This window comes from Lagopus muta, chromosome 9, assembly GCF_023343835.1.
Source record: "Lagopus muta isolate bLagMut1 chromosome 9, bLagMut1 primary, whole genome shotgun sequence".
NCBI classification, from domain to species: Eukaryota; Metazoa; Chordata; class Aves; order Galliformes; family Phasianidae; genus Lagopus; species Lagopus muta.
In genome coordinates this window covers 3,748,847-3,763,254 of record NC_064441.1, presented here as the reverse complement: position 1 = coordinate 3,763,254, position 14,408 = coordinate 3,748,847, and the positions used below count along the sequence as shown (strand labels likewise).

The following is a 14,408-nucleotide window of genomic DNA, read 5'->3' as shown; positions in this document are numbered from 1 at the left end:
TTTCTTTGCGCGCACGCACACACACACACGCGCTCGCTGAGCCAGCCGATAAGACCAGGAGGGGCCGAAAGGGGAAGGTGATGGCGAGCCGGCAGCAGCCCGCCGAGCCCCTCCGCCGCTGAGCCCCCCGGGCCCCCCCGACCCCCGCCCCATGGTGGAGCGCACCCCGACGGCCGCGGCCTCCGCCCGCGTTTGACGCCGCGATGTTGCTCCCCGCCGCCTGAAGGATCTTTTTCCCTCCTCCCCCTCCCTGCCCCCGCAGGCTCCGGGCGACACAAGGTAAGAGCGGGCAGCGCGGCTCCCCCGGGCCCCGCGGGACGGGCCGACCTGCCCCGGCCCCGATGCCCTTCGAGGACCCCCCCTCTCCCCCCCCACCAATCTGGGGGCACAGCGGGGATTACTTGGGAAGGGAAAATCAAATATAACGACCCCCTCCCCCACTAAAATAAAATAAGTAGAGAGGGGGTCCGGGGCCGCTCGGACGTTCCGCGGGGATGCGGCTTGCCCACGGGTTGTGAGGTGCTGGGGGGACTCCGAGGGGGGTGTAGTGTGGGGGGGCGACTCTAATTGTATTGGTTTGGGATTGGGTTTGCTATGGTTCGGTTTTCACTTTTTGGAAAAAATGGATGCGATGGACGGGGAGCCCAGGAGGGGAGGGAAGCGGCCGCGCTGCGAACAGCCCCGCGTAGGGCTGTGCAGATACAGACGGACAGACAGAGACGCAGACGGACAGACAGACACACGGCCGGGCCCGATCCCCCATCCCGTCGCCCGCGGGGCCCCGCTGGGGGCCGTGACCCGGGCAGCGGCCGCCGGAGCCGCGCAGCCCCGCAGCGGGCGGAACGCTTTCCGCGGGGCTCCCCGAGCGAACGCGGGCTGCGACAGCGGCAGCCCCGCCAGGGACCGGCAGTGGCTTCTCGTGCGCTTAGCGTCACACGGTGCCGGGATCGCCGACACTTCAGCTCGGAGGCCGGCGGCTCGCCGCCTCTTGACGTGAACGCGAACGGTTCCCGCTGGGGAAACGGCCACCGTCTCCCTCTGCGTTTCGGTTTGCGGGAGTTTAAAGCGGTGCGGGGGGAGCAGCGCCGTGCGGGACGCAGGACAGGCCCCAGTGAGCCTGCGGCCGAGCCTGGCACTGCTCCCATGGACAGCACGGCGGTTCGTCCCGCTATCAGAGTGGGACATCCTCTTGTCCACGAGCAATCTCTCGATGTTTGTTTATTATCTGCGTTTGATATTTGTTTATTATCTGCATTATTGGAACCGTTTATTGCCGTGTCTTGAACGCTGCCATGTTTTGCACGAGTGTTTACGCTGTTTTTCATTTATTTTCTCGAGTTTGGCACGGGGAGCTCTATTCTTGTGCTCTAATTAAGGGGGGTGATTTAAGTGCTGTTTGGGAGGCACAAGTATTAAAGTGAGATAAATAACGCCGCCTCCCCCGCAAAGTTTGGGTCGGGGTCACAGATCCAAAAGGGCTCAGTGGGAGCTGCAGGCAGCGCACATCGGAACCAAAGCAGAAAACTCCAATGAAACCACAGTCAGTTCTTTTCGTAATCGCTGTTCCGTTCCCTGGCAGCTCATGTTTAATTAAAACCTTGATTTTAAACAGAAATAAATGCCGTGAAATTCAGACACCTCTTAAGTCAGCAGTGTTTCTTAGCGATAATTAGACAACGTCTCGATTACGTGTAGACATTTGTCAAGGCATTTCTCAGCACATTTGTTGTCCTTCTATAACTATCTCTGCATTTTGACCGTTGCTAATAAATTCTCACAGAGGAGCATGCTTCTCACTGCATCCCTGCATTCTGACCCATGTGCTTATCTGAAACCCTCTGATTTTTCCTTGCACGGTGCTCCCGGACAGCAGCACCAAGGTTGACCCTTTCGTCTTCTTCCTTTTAGATCTTGGATGAGTTTTGCAATGTGAAGTTCTGCGTAGACGCCAGCCAACCAGATGTAGGAAACTGGCTCAAATACATCAAGTTTGCTGGATGCTACGATCAGCACAACCTTGTTGCATGTCAGATAAGTGATCAGGTATGTGGCGTTCACTTTCTGGACTTACATTTTAAGGAACTTTAAGGTGTCACGGGGAAAAAAAAAAAAAAAAGAAGCAACAATTCACAACAGATTTTGGCCTGTTTGTTGTTACAGCAGAAGATAAGGCACAGATGTGAAATGCAGAATAGAGTAATTTTGATTCTGGGCTGCAGATTATATGAATTTTCCTATTTTTCCACACTTTTCAATTCATATTCTTCATTATTATTATTATTATTATTATTATTATTACTGCTGTTATTAATCTTGTGTCTGATAAAAACGGAGACTGCTTTCTGAGGAGCACAGAGCCATTATTTGCTGATTTGGGATTAGAGGCATTTTCTGGTTCCCATCCCACCCCAGCTGCATTGCTGTATGAAACTGTTGCATTAAGCAGAAACCTCAGTGTGCAATTAATGGCAGAGTGGAGGTGAAGATGCAGAGCTGATAATCCCACCCGTACAGCTGCACGCGTGGGGCTCTGCCTTTGAATGCACACGTGCACAAATATTATTATGCCTTCCCGAACGCTTTGCTACTTGTGTGCTGAGCCGGGATCGCCGATGCTTCGCTGTCTCTTTTTGTTTGGCGCGCTGAAATCCACTCTTTGTTAGGCTGAAGTGTTACTTCTGCTGTGTGTTGGAGAGGCTGGGACAGGGAGGAAGGACGCAGCGTCGCATTTTGTTTTCAATTACGCTGATGAGTTATTAGGTGTTCCCTCAGTGAGGCTCTGCTTTGGTCTGTGGAAAACGTGCGCCGCTGTGAAATGTTACCATGGGTGAAGTCAGGTTGAGGGAGCCGTGCTTTAAGAAAGTGAAATAGAGACGATAGCAAAGCACCAACTGATGGGGCATTCTTGTTGCATGTCCAAACTTCGATACCTGCGACGCAGCGTTCGATGCCTTCAATCGGCGTTTCGTTTCTCACCGCTTAATTAGCCGCATCAGGTGAATGTTAAAGATTATCTTCAGCTGGCTTAATTGCCCTGACAGTATTGAAAGAAGAATCACAACCGGGCACGAAGCTTCCATTAGAAATCACTCTTTCCAATCAAATTCCTTACGTGAAGGAAATGGATGGGAGGCAGCCTGCTCCTTCAGCCCCCAGCGCGGCGCACTTCGCTCCTACACATCGCTGATTGGAACCGCTGCCCATTAGCTTCAGCAGGAGCTGTAACAGAGGATTGTTTTAATTTTCAACTTTGAGAATTCAGCCCGGAGCACACATAGCACGGAACGACCCAGCCGGCCGAGATAGCATTCGTTTTTATATAGCAGCTGGTTTAGCTAAAGAAACCATAAAGATTATTAGTAAATGAAAAATGCATTTTGTGAGTTGAAATTATGTTTTACGCGGAAAACCGATAAATTCTCTCAACGCAAAGCATTTATGGAGCAGTGATACGAAAAGGAAACGATCCGGGCTAATTGAAACAGCAAATTCAGACGTTTCATAATGAGAGCTGGCAGAAATAGGTGAGGGCAGGGAGGGAATCACGTGAATTGGTCCGAGCGACTCACGGCGTTTGCGTCGGCAGTGGTGCTCTGCGATGGGAAATATGTGCTGGGCTGGAACAGCAGCATCTGCCTGGAGCTGCAGCCACGCACCAGCGCTGGGACGCTGCTGGAATGAGAATTATGGTGCTTGTAACTTTCTCTTTTTTAGTGTTTACATTTCTGAGATTTGGTAATGGTGGCTGTACTGCTGCCAATAATTTCTTTCATTCACTGGAGACTTGTTATTTATTTTGCACGGTGCCGTGCCGTTCATAATTCTATATTTTTATGGCATATTGTTGCTGAGAATTGGAAATTAAAAATGGGTCGTCGTTCAAGTAGCTCTCTGTGAGCTGCACGCTGTCAGCAGCAGATTGTTGCCCATTTGGCCCTCTGGAAACGTTGCACATTCACCCACAGAATTGTACATGTACTCCAGCGTTTTATGACCAGGACCTAAAAAGTTAATGCTAAAAATGTGCTCTCGAATCTCAAACCAAAAAAAGCCTTTCTAGCAGCTCCTCCTTCTGCTTTCCTCTGGCACGAGCTCACGAGAGGTAATATAAAATATAATAGGGAGGCAAACTGGGAAATGGACGTTACATGGCCAGACGCAGCCATGTAGAACTAGTGACAAATGCAAGTCAAAGCATTGCGCTGTGTCAGTCTGCTCCTGAAGCTCCTGGGCAGAAAACAGCAGGGTAAAGCAGAGAGCATGCACAGTGCTTGCAGCTCAAGCCAGAGCATCGCAGGAGCAACGCAGCCCCAGAAGTGTAGGGTGTGGGCCAAGCTGGGGTGCAGCCTACGTCCCCCTGTCCCCACATCCCTGGGGGCAGCGCTTTGGCACCCTGCACAGCACCTGGAGCATCCCCTCTGCAGGAGCCCTCCTGCACTGCTGAGGCACAGACACTTGATCAGCAGTAATTGTTCTCCTCTAATTGCTTCAACTCATCTGTAAAATTCGCAAGCAAACATTGTGCCGTACCTGAAAAGGTACGAGATCCTGCCAGCACTCGGCCTCGCGCTGGCCGCAAGTTCATGCTACTAAATTCAGGCCTGAGTGACAGGCAGGTATGATTCCCAGACTGCTCGAGGCAGGATTTCGGTGCAGCTCAGCTCGATGTGTAATCTGGTCGCTCTGCTAAGCTGCACCTTCTGCATTTCACAAAAAGAGTGAAAGAAAAACATTTTTTTGTTGTTTCCTCGAGCAGACTTTTTTCAGAGGCATACCACCCCGCCCCCCGACTCATGTTTGAGGTTAAGTTTCATCACTTGGGATCAGCTTTACAAAAGGCCTGGGCTCTTTTAGGGCTGTAGAAATGGGCTTTGCTGAGATGAACAGCTCGATAATGGTGGGATGCAGTCAAAACATGCACGCGGGATGCAACTCGTATTTCATTTGATTGGAGGTGGAGGAGGGTTTAAAAGCTGCATTTTTATTTTTGATTTTTTTTTTTCAAACCGAGTTGATCTAGGATTTCTCTTTGCTGTCTTCCTATTATCTCCTGTCATACCCAATCTAACCTGATTGTGTGTAATTCAAGATGTGTATGAATAATAAAATTCCACAAACAGCACACTCTCATTTTTTCCTTTTCCCCAAAGACACTGCAGTGTGTGCAGAGCTGCAAAGTCTTGTCACTATTATTTGCTCGGAGTGTGTTTTTTCAGCTCAAAGTCAGGAGTCAATAGCAGTTTCTGCTAACTTAGACAAGTCCCCTCTGTTATCTATCATTAAATATCTATTAGTTCCACTTTTTACTGATTTCAGAACGATTAGCCCTGGTAGACTTTCTGGCAGTGCTGTCATCCCAGCAGAAGCATTATTTTTAAATATACATGTTAATGAAAGTGTGGTGGAAAATACAGTAACTATAGCGATGGTGTGTCAGGGACTGTGAAGAGTCCCAAGCACATTTTGAAGCTGGGATCACAGTCACCTTTAAGCTGGAATTTTTTTTCTTTCTTTCTTTCTTCCTTTCTTTCTTTAGATTTGTTTATTTTTGTCGTTGTTTGTGTAGGGAAATATTGGTTGCACTTTGAATTAGAGCTCGTGAAATTGTGTCTGTCTTGCTTATTGCTTGCAGACCTGTGACAGTGATGTGGCCACATAATGCTGTAAAAGTGCATTGAGCTTCCAGGTCTCCTGGAAGATTCCTGTTGGTTTATCTGTGGAAAGCTGCACGTGGCTCACAGTCAGCTTGCTGAGGTTTTGGTTTGCTGCGTGAGCTGAAATAGGAGGTTTTTTGTTGGTTTGTTTTTATGTGTGCTCTTTTCCCATATACTCGAGCATATGCCCCTGCAGTGGGAGAAATAACAGTAGAATAACACTCTTAACAATGCGCACAGTGTCAGCGATACAATCGGAGGTGAGTGAACCGACTGCTGTAGGTTGCACCAGATCCGATCCCTCTTACAAGTTTTACAAACTTTTGCAATCTGCAGGCACAGCCTCATGTTTCAGGTTTTACTGCCTCTGCCCCCCCGGCACGGCGTGCAGCTCCCAGGCAGAGAAACACGGAGACTCGTCCAGCAGCCCCAGACACACACAGCCACCTGCAAAAGTTGTGTATTTAACGAATAGTTTTGAGGCTTTGTTGTCAGAGAGTGAAATTAAGGTTTTGGCTGTTATGGGTCAGGAGGGCATGTGTGCGCTGAGCTCATGCGGGGCCCTATTCTGTCATTATTCCTCCTACGAGTTATTAGTTTATTAAGCAAATAAAGCTTAATCCAGCTCCCACTGAAAACCTGTTTCCAGTGGAGCGAGGTCGTGCTAGCATGGGGCTGGTGGAACCAGGAGCTCATCGGCTGCGGTTTTCCATTTGTGGCAATTAGAGGTGATGCTGTGCTGAGCCTCCTGCCCAGCGTCTGACTTGTTGCAGCCCAGTGCTGCCAGCATCCTGCCTGAGCTTCAGCCTGTCCTGATGTGACCTGCAAGGAACTGCTCAGCACCAAACCGGCAGCTAATTGTCGCCTCTCTGCAAGGCGATAAGCTCTTCATTGACGATTAATAAAAGCAGAAGAGCGTGCTGTCTGCAAGCAGGAACGCCGTTTGGTGATGAGAGCTGTCAAGTCCCACTTGCACGGCGGGGTTCAGAGGTTTGTAGATGGTCGCAGGGACAGTGGGACAGCTGCTCACTGAGTGGCGTTCAGCAGTGGCTATAGGATGTTGGGATGCAAGGCTGTGTGGGCCCGAGTGCAGGCGGCTGTCAGTGGAGCAAGTGGGATCGTGCCAGTGTCTGCAGGAGCCTGTCTGGATGTGTCGGACCCTAACCCAGACCCTGGGCTAACATGCACCAGAAACCTGCCATGAAGGAAGGCATGAGCATCACTGGGAGGGGACGCAGGGCAGGATGTCCTGTGCTGGGACTGCCTGCAGTCCGACAGACGCGGGCGCTCCGTGTGCCATTTCAGGAGAATATCCTGAAACAGGGCTTCGTTTTCCCAATACAGCCCTCCAGCCTCAGCAGTTCTTCACCACAGACCGAGAGTTGACTTTGTGCCATTTGGACCTTTCTCCTCAGCTTTCCTCCATCCATTTCAGAGCCAGTTTGCAGCTCGTCCTCCCACTTCCCAGTGACACACACGCACGGCAGCTCACACAGATGCCACTTTTTCCCCTCTCGGTGTCTGTGGCCGTGGGGAAGGCCGGGCCCTGCTGACACAGCCTGTGCCCCGCAGGGCGCTTCAAAGCACGCAGCCCCGGGCCCCGCTCTCGGGGAGCGTATTTTCGCTATTATTTCAATTATTACAACTTCCTGCAGGGGTGGAAGGTCATTCATAATTCACGCCTCTGTCATCTTTACACATGCCAAATGCAGTCTATTAAGCATAAATAAAATTTCAAGTGCCTGACCAGGAAAAGTAAACTGGGATTCATAACAATGAGGCCTTATTCATCCATTTGAAAGTAAATTGCGTGTGCTGCGTTCTTCCCCTCTCCTTCCCCCTCATGGGCAGCAGTTTGGGAGCTTTGCCTCCCGCTCGGTAGCGCACACACAGGGTGGACGCACAAGGCTGCCTCCTCAGACCCCTGAACTCAGAAAGTGCTTCCAGACCTGGATCCGATGCTTCTCTTCATATATAAACTGCAGTCACACACCAGTGATCCCAGGGCATGTGAAAAGCGCGTCTGGACTTGGCCTTTTTTTTCTTTCTTTTGGTTACATTTCTCCCTTGCATTTCACAGGGCAGGTCGGTGCCTTCTCAGAGAGGGTAGTTCCTTTGAGGTTTTAGGTGGGAAGAGTGAAAATAAAGCCTTAAACAATAAGGACATGTGTTGAAATCAGGCTATGCTTACCTGCAGGATCATTTTTTTTTTCCTGATGTTCAGTATGTTTCATTTCTGTGGAAAGCAATTGGATATATAAACTCTTGGAGCAGGTGGGTTTTTTGTATGCACAGGGCTTTGCTATTTTTAGTAATCGTTATAGTTGTTTCTTTAATAATAAGAATGTCAGAATGCCAGAGCTGGAAATCTGAGACTCAGACCTTGTTTTAGTGGGCCTTGAGGTGCCAAATAAAACACTTCACTCATCCTCATCAAAGGAGTTTTGCCCCTCAGTCTCTCTCCCCACAGAGGCTGGCCTGGCAATTTCTGATCAGTTGCTTCATCATCTCTGATATTTCAGTATTTTTGAGTACCAACACAGCCAGGCTGGACAGCTGGCTCCAGAGTTTGCACCCTGTTGAGTGATGCGTCCCATGGCTGCAGGGAAGATGCTGCATCACACCAGGACTTTACAGCTGGATGAGATGCAGCACAGCACAGTGCTGGACAAAGAAGACCCTCCTTGTTGGTCCATGCGTCCTTACCTTGCAACAAGAGGTGAAGAGATCAGTCAGAGTGCTCTGGATGGGACAGCAAGAGCACTGGAGGAAAAATACTGGGGAGAGTCACTCTGGTTTCTGTTAATGACTTTGTGCGGATGCACTGCTGACCTCAGAAAAAAGGTGTTGCTTGAAGCACATGCTCTCTGCAGCACTGACATCAACAAGGAGCTGCAGGACCGTGAGTGTGAGCATCACCTGTGTCCTCTTTTGTGTGATCTCAAAGAACATTAACTAGACACCGTCGGCATTATTTTTGCTCATGACTTAGTGGCAGGGTGCTGAATGCTCTGATTTGGTTCTGTGTCCACGTAAATTAGTGAAAAACAAGATTAATGCAGGGGGAATGCCCCGAGTCTGCAAACACAGCACTGTTGACCTCGGAACCACGCTCCTGATTTTTGGGAAGCTGAGCTGGGATAAGTCTGCAGTGCCCCAGCAGTGCTGCTGCTGTCAATGAGGGCTGCAGGGTGCTGGGGCTTGCAGCACCGGGGGCTGGTGTGTCACATTTCAGAGTCTAATGTGCTTTCAGAAAGGAAGCTGAAAAGTTGACAAAAAATGGTGTTGTTTGTTGCTGAGGGAAGCCCATTGTTTTCTAAGGGGAAACAGAACTAGAGAATGAACCATGCAGCTTGTGTACAATTATCTGACTGACAAGGGGAAAAAAGAGCCCAAGCAAGCCCTTCTGACAGCTGGGCAAGACAATGTGGAAGAAGAAGAACATCCTTAGGAGGGGAGGTTGCATGTGAATGCCTGCTCCTGTCTTTTTGGAGTGATACTCCCTGTAAGCAGGAGGCTACAGTGCAAGTTTGTTGTGCCTGACATGGGATATTGAGTGGTGGGACACAATGACTCCAGCAGTCTCTAGGCTAGCATCTGCCAGAGCAGCTTTTGGGGCAAGGCAAAGAAAAGAAAACAAATCAGAGAGGAAATGCGTCTTCTTTAGTTAGTTTTAGGCAGTTAGCACATATCTATGGGCTGGGGCTGCCTGTGCAGCAATAACCATTAGGCTGTACAGCCACCTCCTGGAGGCCCTGGGTAGCTGCTCTGTGCTGTGTAGAGCTGGGTGATGTGCCGTGCAGGGGGAGTATGCTGTGCAATAGGCTGTGCAAGGGAGGTACGCTGTGTGAGTTACTCTGTGCAAGAGGGATACCTGCATCTGGCCTGTGGCAAAGCAGCTGCTGACTTTTTGCCTTTCTCTCACAGCACTAGAATGGGTCTTGAGAGTTAGTAGTTTGAGGGTAAAACCTTTAAAAATACACTAGACAGAGAGAATGCAAATATGTCTTTTGTTGGGGTAGGAAACATAGCTTTTGTGTGTTTTTGTTTAACAAGGCCTGAGAAAGTTACTAATATTTATTTGAACGGCTTCTTGGAGATTTTTAGTGTTCCTTATGTTTTCTCCTGAGAGAAAAAGCAGCCAGATGGATTTTTTAGGAGCTTCCTTCTGGCAGAGCCTGGCAGCAAGGCACGATCTTGCTGTGGGTGTGTGGTACCAAGGGTGCATGGCCCCTGCCTCGCTGCTGGACTCCTTCCCAGTGACAGGCATGGGGCTCATGGAGAGAGGAGCAGCTGCCACTTGTGGCTGAGGCTGCTGACAAGCATCTGTGCATATCTTCATCCTGGATGAGTTGTTCCTTTGGTTTCCATTTGAAACTTAAGAGCAAAGAAGCATGCTGCATTGTACAAGCCCCCTCCCTTGTTACTGGCTGAGCTACCTAAGTAATAGAAGCAGGTGGGGTTGGATGCCCACACGCTGATCAGCAGAATTTCCTCAGGTGTGATTTAATTACTTTCTTCAGTGCAACCAAGAGGAGAAATGTTCTCTATGTTGCTCACTCAGGGACATGTTTTATGGGTGCCTTGGCTGGTAAATTTAGTATAATTGAGCATGTGAATTGCTGGTGATGTTTGCAGTCATCATGCAGCTTGCTTGCAGCAGAGGCTGTTGAAAGCAACTTTCTCTTTATCTTCAAGATAAGGCAGAAACAGCTCTGGGGCTGAAAGAGCCTACCTGCACAGCCCAGGCCGCCCATCCCCAGCACTTTGCAGCCCCTGTGCCAGGGGTTGGTTGGGCACTCAGTGTCAGCCCTGCAGCACTAACTGCCTCTTTGCCTTTCATGGTATTCACCTCGCTTTCTCTTTTTCAGATATTCTACAGAGTAGTGGCAGACATTGAGCCAGGAGAGGAGCTATTACTGTTCATGAAGAGTGAAGATTATTCACATGAAACAATGGCTCCGGACATTCATGGTTAGCCACTTCTTATCTAACATGAAATACCATTGAAATTAAGCAAAAATGTAGCAAGATTTCTCCTCTGTTGCAATACCTTTGAATTCCAGAATAGCCTGCCAGCAGCTGAAGAGGACAGCTGGACCATGATTGCATTTGTTTACCACCTGCCCTTAGCAGACCTGCCAGTCTGCTAAGCTCTACTTTTCAAAGATGACTTTTCTCAGCATTGCAATCCTGCACCTCTTGATGTTTTTCAGTCCTCATATACTCAAACCTCCATGGCAGAAATGGGGTTTGCAGATGTAACTGAAGGCAGCAGTAAGGCGTTGGAATTGAAACTTGATCTGGTTTTGGGTATTGCAAGAGGAGGAATGGAATCCATGTCATTATCTCCAGGCTGTGCTGGTCCTTCAAGACTAAAATGTTTGGACCCCAATTAGAATCTGGTTTTGGTTGGTTGTGGGTTTTTTGATGTTTATGTTGTAGTTTTGTCAAAAAAGAGAAAATCTCAGGTTGTTAATGTTGCTGTCACTTTTGAGAGCGCAGCCAACCCTCCTCCTCGTGCTCATTCATTATTCAAGCAGCACACAGGTGTTGCATCTTCAGTTCCTGAGCTGTGCCCAAAACAGGGCATGTGGCTGCCCATGTGGGCCGTCAGTAGAAAATCCTACAGAGCACTGTGAGCTGCTTTTCTTCACCTCTTCATTTTGGGATTTTCTTCAGCGAATTAATTATTTGGTAAGAGCTAATAATTAACGGAATGAAATATTCACCCCTAAGTAGTACTCCAGTGATCTTCGTTTTCAGTGAGAAAAACTTTGTGACTGTTTTATTGGATATCTGGCTCACCTTGGGTGCTGGAAGAGAGCTCTAAAGGAAGTAGAAAGATTTCTACAAACCGTAAATGCCTTTTTGGCTATTGCAGTAGCTGATGTTTGTGTAAGTTTGCTTCATTCAGGAAGTCAGAGACTGTCAGCCTCTTGTAGATATCCACCTCAGGACATGGATATCCCCTTTTAAAGTAACTTGAAACACGCTGACTTCTGTCCCAAGCTAACGTTAGGGGTTCCCATAGGATGTATCACCCAGGCAGTTAACAGGTAACACTGCATTTATATATTACAGAATTGAAGTATTAGCATCATAAAGCATATTTTTTATTATTATTACCAATAATATTTTTCCCAGAATAACTCTTTATTTAACTATACAGTCGTGGAACTGCTGAGGGTAACTAAAAATGACCCCAAACTGGTGTTACCTCCCTATGCCAACCCTTTTTCTTGCAGAGGAGCGCCAGTATCGCTGTGAGGATTGCGACCAGCTCTTTGAGTCCAAGGCTGAGCTGGTGGACCACCAGAAGTTCCCCTGCAGCACACCACACTCCGCCTTCTCCATGGTGGAGGAGGACTTCCAGAAAAAGCTTGAGAATGAGAGTGACCTTCGGGATGTGCACGAAATCCAGGAGTGTAAAGAGTGTGATCAAGTCTTCCCAGACTTACAAAGGTAGGATTAAGTGCTTAGAACGTGACTGAGTAAGGCAAATCCTCTAATGGCTTCAGTCAAATCACAGGGCATCAGGCAGGGCAGAATTGGGTATCTTGTGTACAAACCAATAGTAAAGGTAAATAAGTTTCTGTGCTCATTGGTTTTAGAGCATGGAAATAATGGTGTCTTGATAGATCAGAAATTAACCCCTAATAGGTAACTTAAATTAAGAACTGGATCTTCTGATAATGGCATGTTTAGTTGGATTGAGTAGGGCTGGTGGCAGTGAAGTCAGAGGAGTCATTATAGTTCAAGTGAATTGAGGTTTGGTCTCCTTATTTTTAGGTAGGGATAAATTAGAGTACCTCTGAGTGGTGTTCATTTATCGTTGCAAACAAGGCATGCTAGGCAGAAGCAAGTTGGTTAGATTGTGTTCAAGATATTAACATATGTGAACATACGTATATATAGACATACACGTGTGTATACACAGCTCTTCTGTTTTGAAACACTGGGATTCATTGTTTTCTTGTATATTCCTGTTTGTTTAAACAGGCAGACCTATATGCCTACATCCCCAACATATGTATAGGTAGGAATGTGAATAAAAAGTTCAGCTTTATATGCTGAAGACGATTCCCATCACTGTAGTTCTTTTGTGGCTGCTTATAATGTATCACATTGTAGGAAAGTTTGCAAATTACTGAAAGATATTAGGAGTGCTCAGGAGCTTCTGTAGTACATTGCTCACAAATTCATGTTTTGGTAAGTTCAGTCTGAGAATGCAGGAAGGTTGACCTCAGCCAACATATAGCAGTTGGGCTGAGCTATCTTAATAGGCAGATCCTGGATGAGATCCCAGCTGTGAGGATGCAGTGTCACACAACTGCTTGTTACAGTTGCACAGAGTGAATGATAACAAAATGAAAGCACAGTGTACCAAACACTGCTCTTGTGCATCAGCCCTGTGTTTGTGCAGGTACAGTGTTATCTTCATTGGCTGCTTGGGCTGTATTCAGTTCCACATGTCTGATTTTCAGTCTGAGTGACTGATTCAGGTCAGTAGATGAAGTCAGAAGAGCTGCAGCAGTGGTGGGTGCAGCATAGGTTGGGACTGTGACATCTTTCCACTCTGTGAGTTATTTGGTGTTGAAGTTCTTTTCTGCCTGTGAACCAGAGGACAATATCAAACATATGGGAATCATTGAGCAAATGTAAATTTAGCTTAAAATATTAAATATTGAAGAGAAAGGGCAGAAAACAAAGAACGAGTCATCATAAATAGATGGGCAGTACTGTGAGAAAGTGAAAAATGAGAAAGAATGCAGTCATTCTCCAAACTCTTGAATTATTGAGAAGCTAATACACCACAAAGACAGTTCACAGCAAAAAAAAAAAAGTACAGAAGCATGTTATATAGGGATTATATAAAACAAAAGGCTCGAATGAGCCGTGCTTGAGGGTGTGTGTAATTAAATTGAGAAAGAGCTGAGTGTGAAGATTGAGGTCTGTGGGTGGTGCAGCCACATCAGGTGCCTGGGTGCCTCTCTAGGTCTTATGGCTGGTTCGTTTACCAGGGCGTGATGGAGATACAACTGTTAGCTGAGTGCTAGGAAGTGAAGCAGGAAGTATTTTTCCCTGAAGGAGAAAGCCTAACAGGGGTAGAGCTTAGGAGCATCAGCAGGATGAAAGAGTTTCTGTTGCTTGTAGCTGAGCGTGCAAGTTGCCATTTGGACTGCGCAACAGAGGGCAAACCGAACCCCTCAGGTTTTGTCTACAGATTCAGCAGAGATCAGTGGGAGCGTTGACAAGGAAGCACTGATCTGTGTTGGCTGGAAACCCTTTTCCAATGGCATTTCTGTGAATCCCCATCTATGTTATATATGGATCTCTCTGCAAGCAATAGTGTGAGCTGTGGCTTGATATATGAGCAATGTATTCAAACGTATATTTGCAGCTGATTAATTCTAAAAGAGAAATTCAGAAAGCTCAGAGGTGAAAAAGAATTCAAAGATGAACAACAGAAATTAGGTGAGGATTGAGCATGCTACTAATAGACTGAACCAACTGCTAAGAAATGAATGAATAAACAACTAGAATTGAACGCACTTAAACATCTAATATAACTTTGCATTAAGTGTTCTCCATTCAGAAGCTTTGCTCTGTTCACTTACGCTCCTTGTGTTTCACTAGTGGAGTTATTTCTGATCTACCCCTGCTGCAAGAAAAATAGACTCTCATCAAAGGAGTGAAGCTCCATCAGATAGTAGGTTCCTAGGTGTGTTTGGAGTGAAAGCAATAAGGCAG

At 47.5% G+C, this 14,408-nt stretch overlaps 1 protein-coding gene across 10 annotated transcripts in view; it reads left to right on the top strand.

Annotated features, from left to right (window-relative positions):
- Positions 1-14,408, top strand: part of MECOM (MDS1 and EVI1 complex locus) — a 299,911-nt gene that overhangs the window by 254,479 nt on the left and 31,024 nt on the right. For 6 of the 10 annotated variants that reach the window (XM_048954824.1, XM_048954823.1, XM_048954827.1 and 3 more), the window contains exons 3-5: positions 1,909-2,043; positions 10,526-10,628; positions 11,903-12,119. In XM_048954824.1, the coding sequence (XP_048810781.1) occupies positions 1,909-2,043; positions 10,526-10,628; positions 11,903-12,119 (455 nt within the window). Of the gene's footprint in view, positions 1-125; positions 280-1,908; positions 2,044-10,222; positions 10,246-10,353; positions 10,442-10,525; positions 10,629-11,218; positions 11,352-11,902; positions 12,120-14,408 lie in introns of those variants that run through there. The other 4 variants (XM_048954833.1, XM_048954829.1, XM_048954830.1 and 1 more) reach the window with 4 other exon arrangements.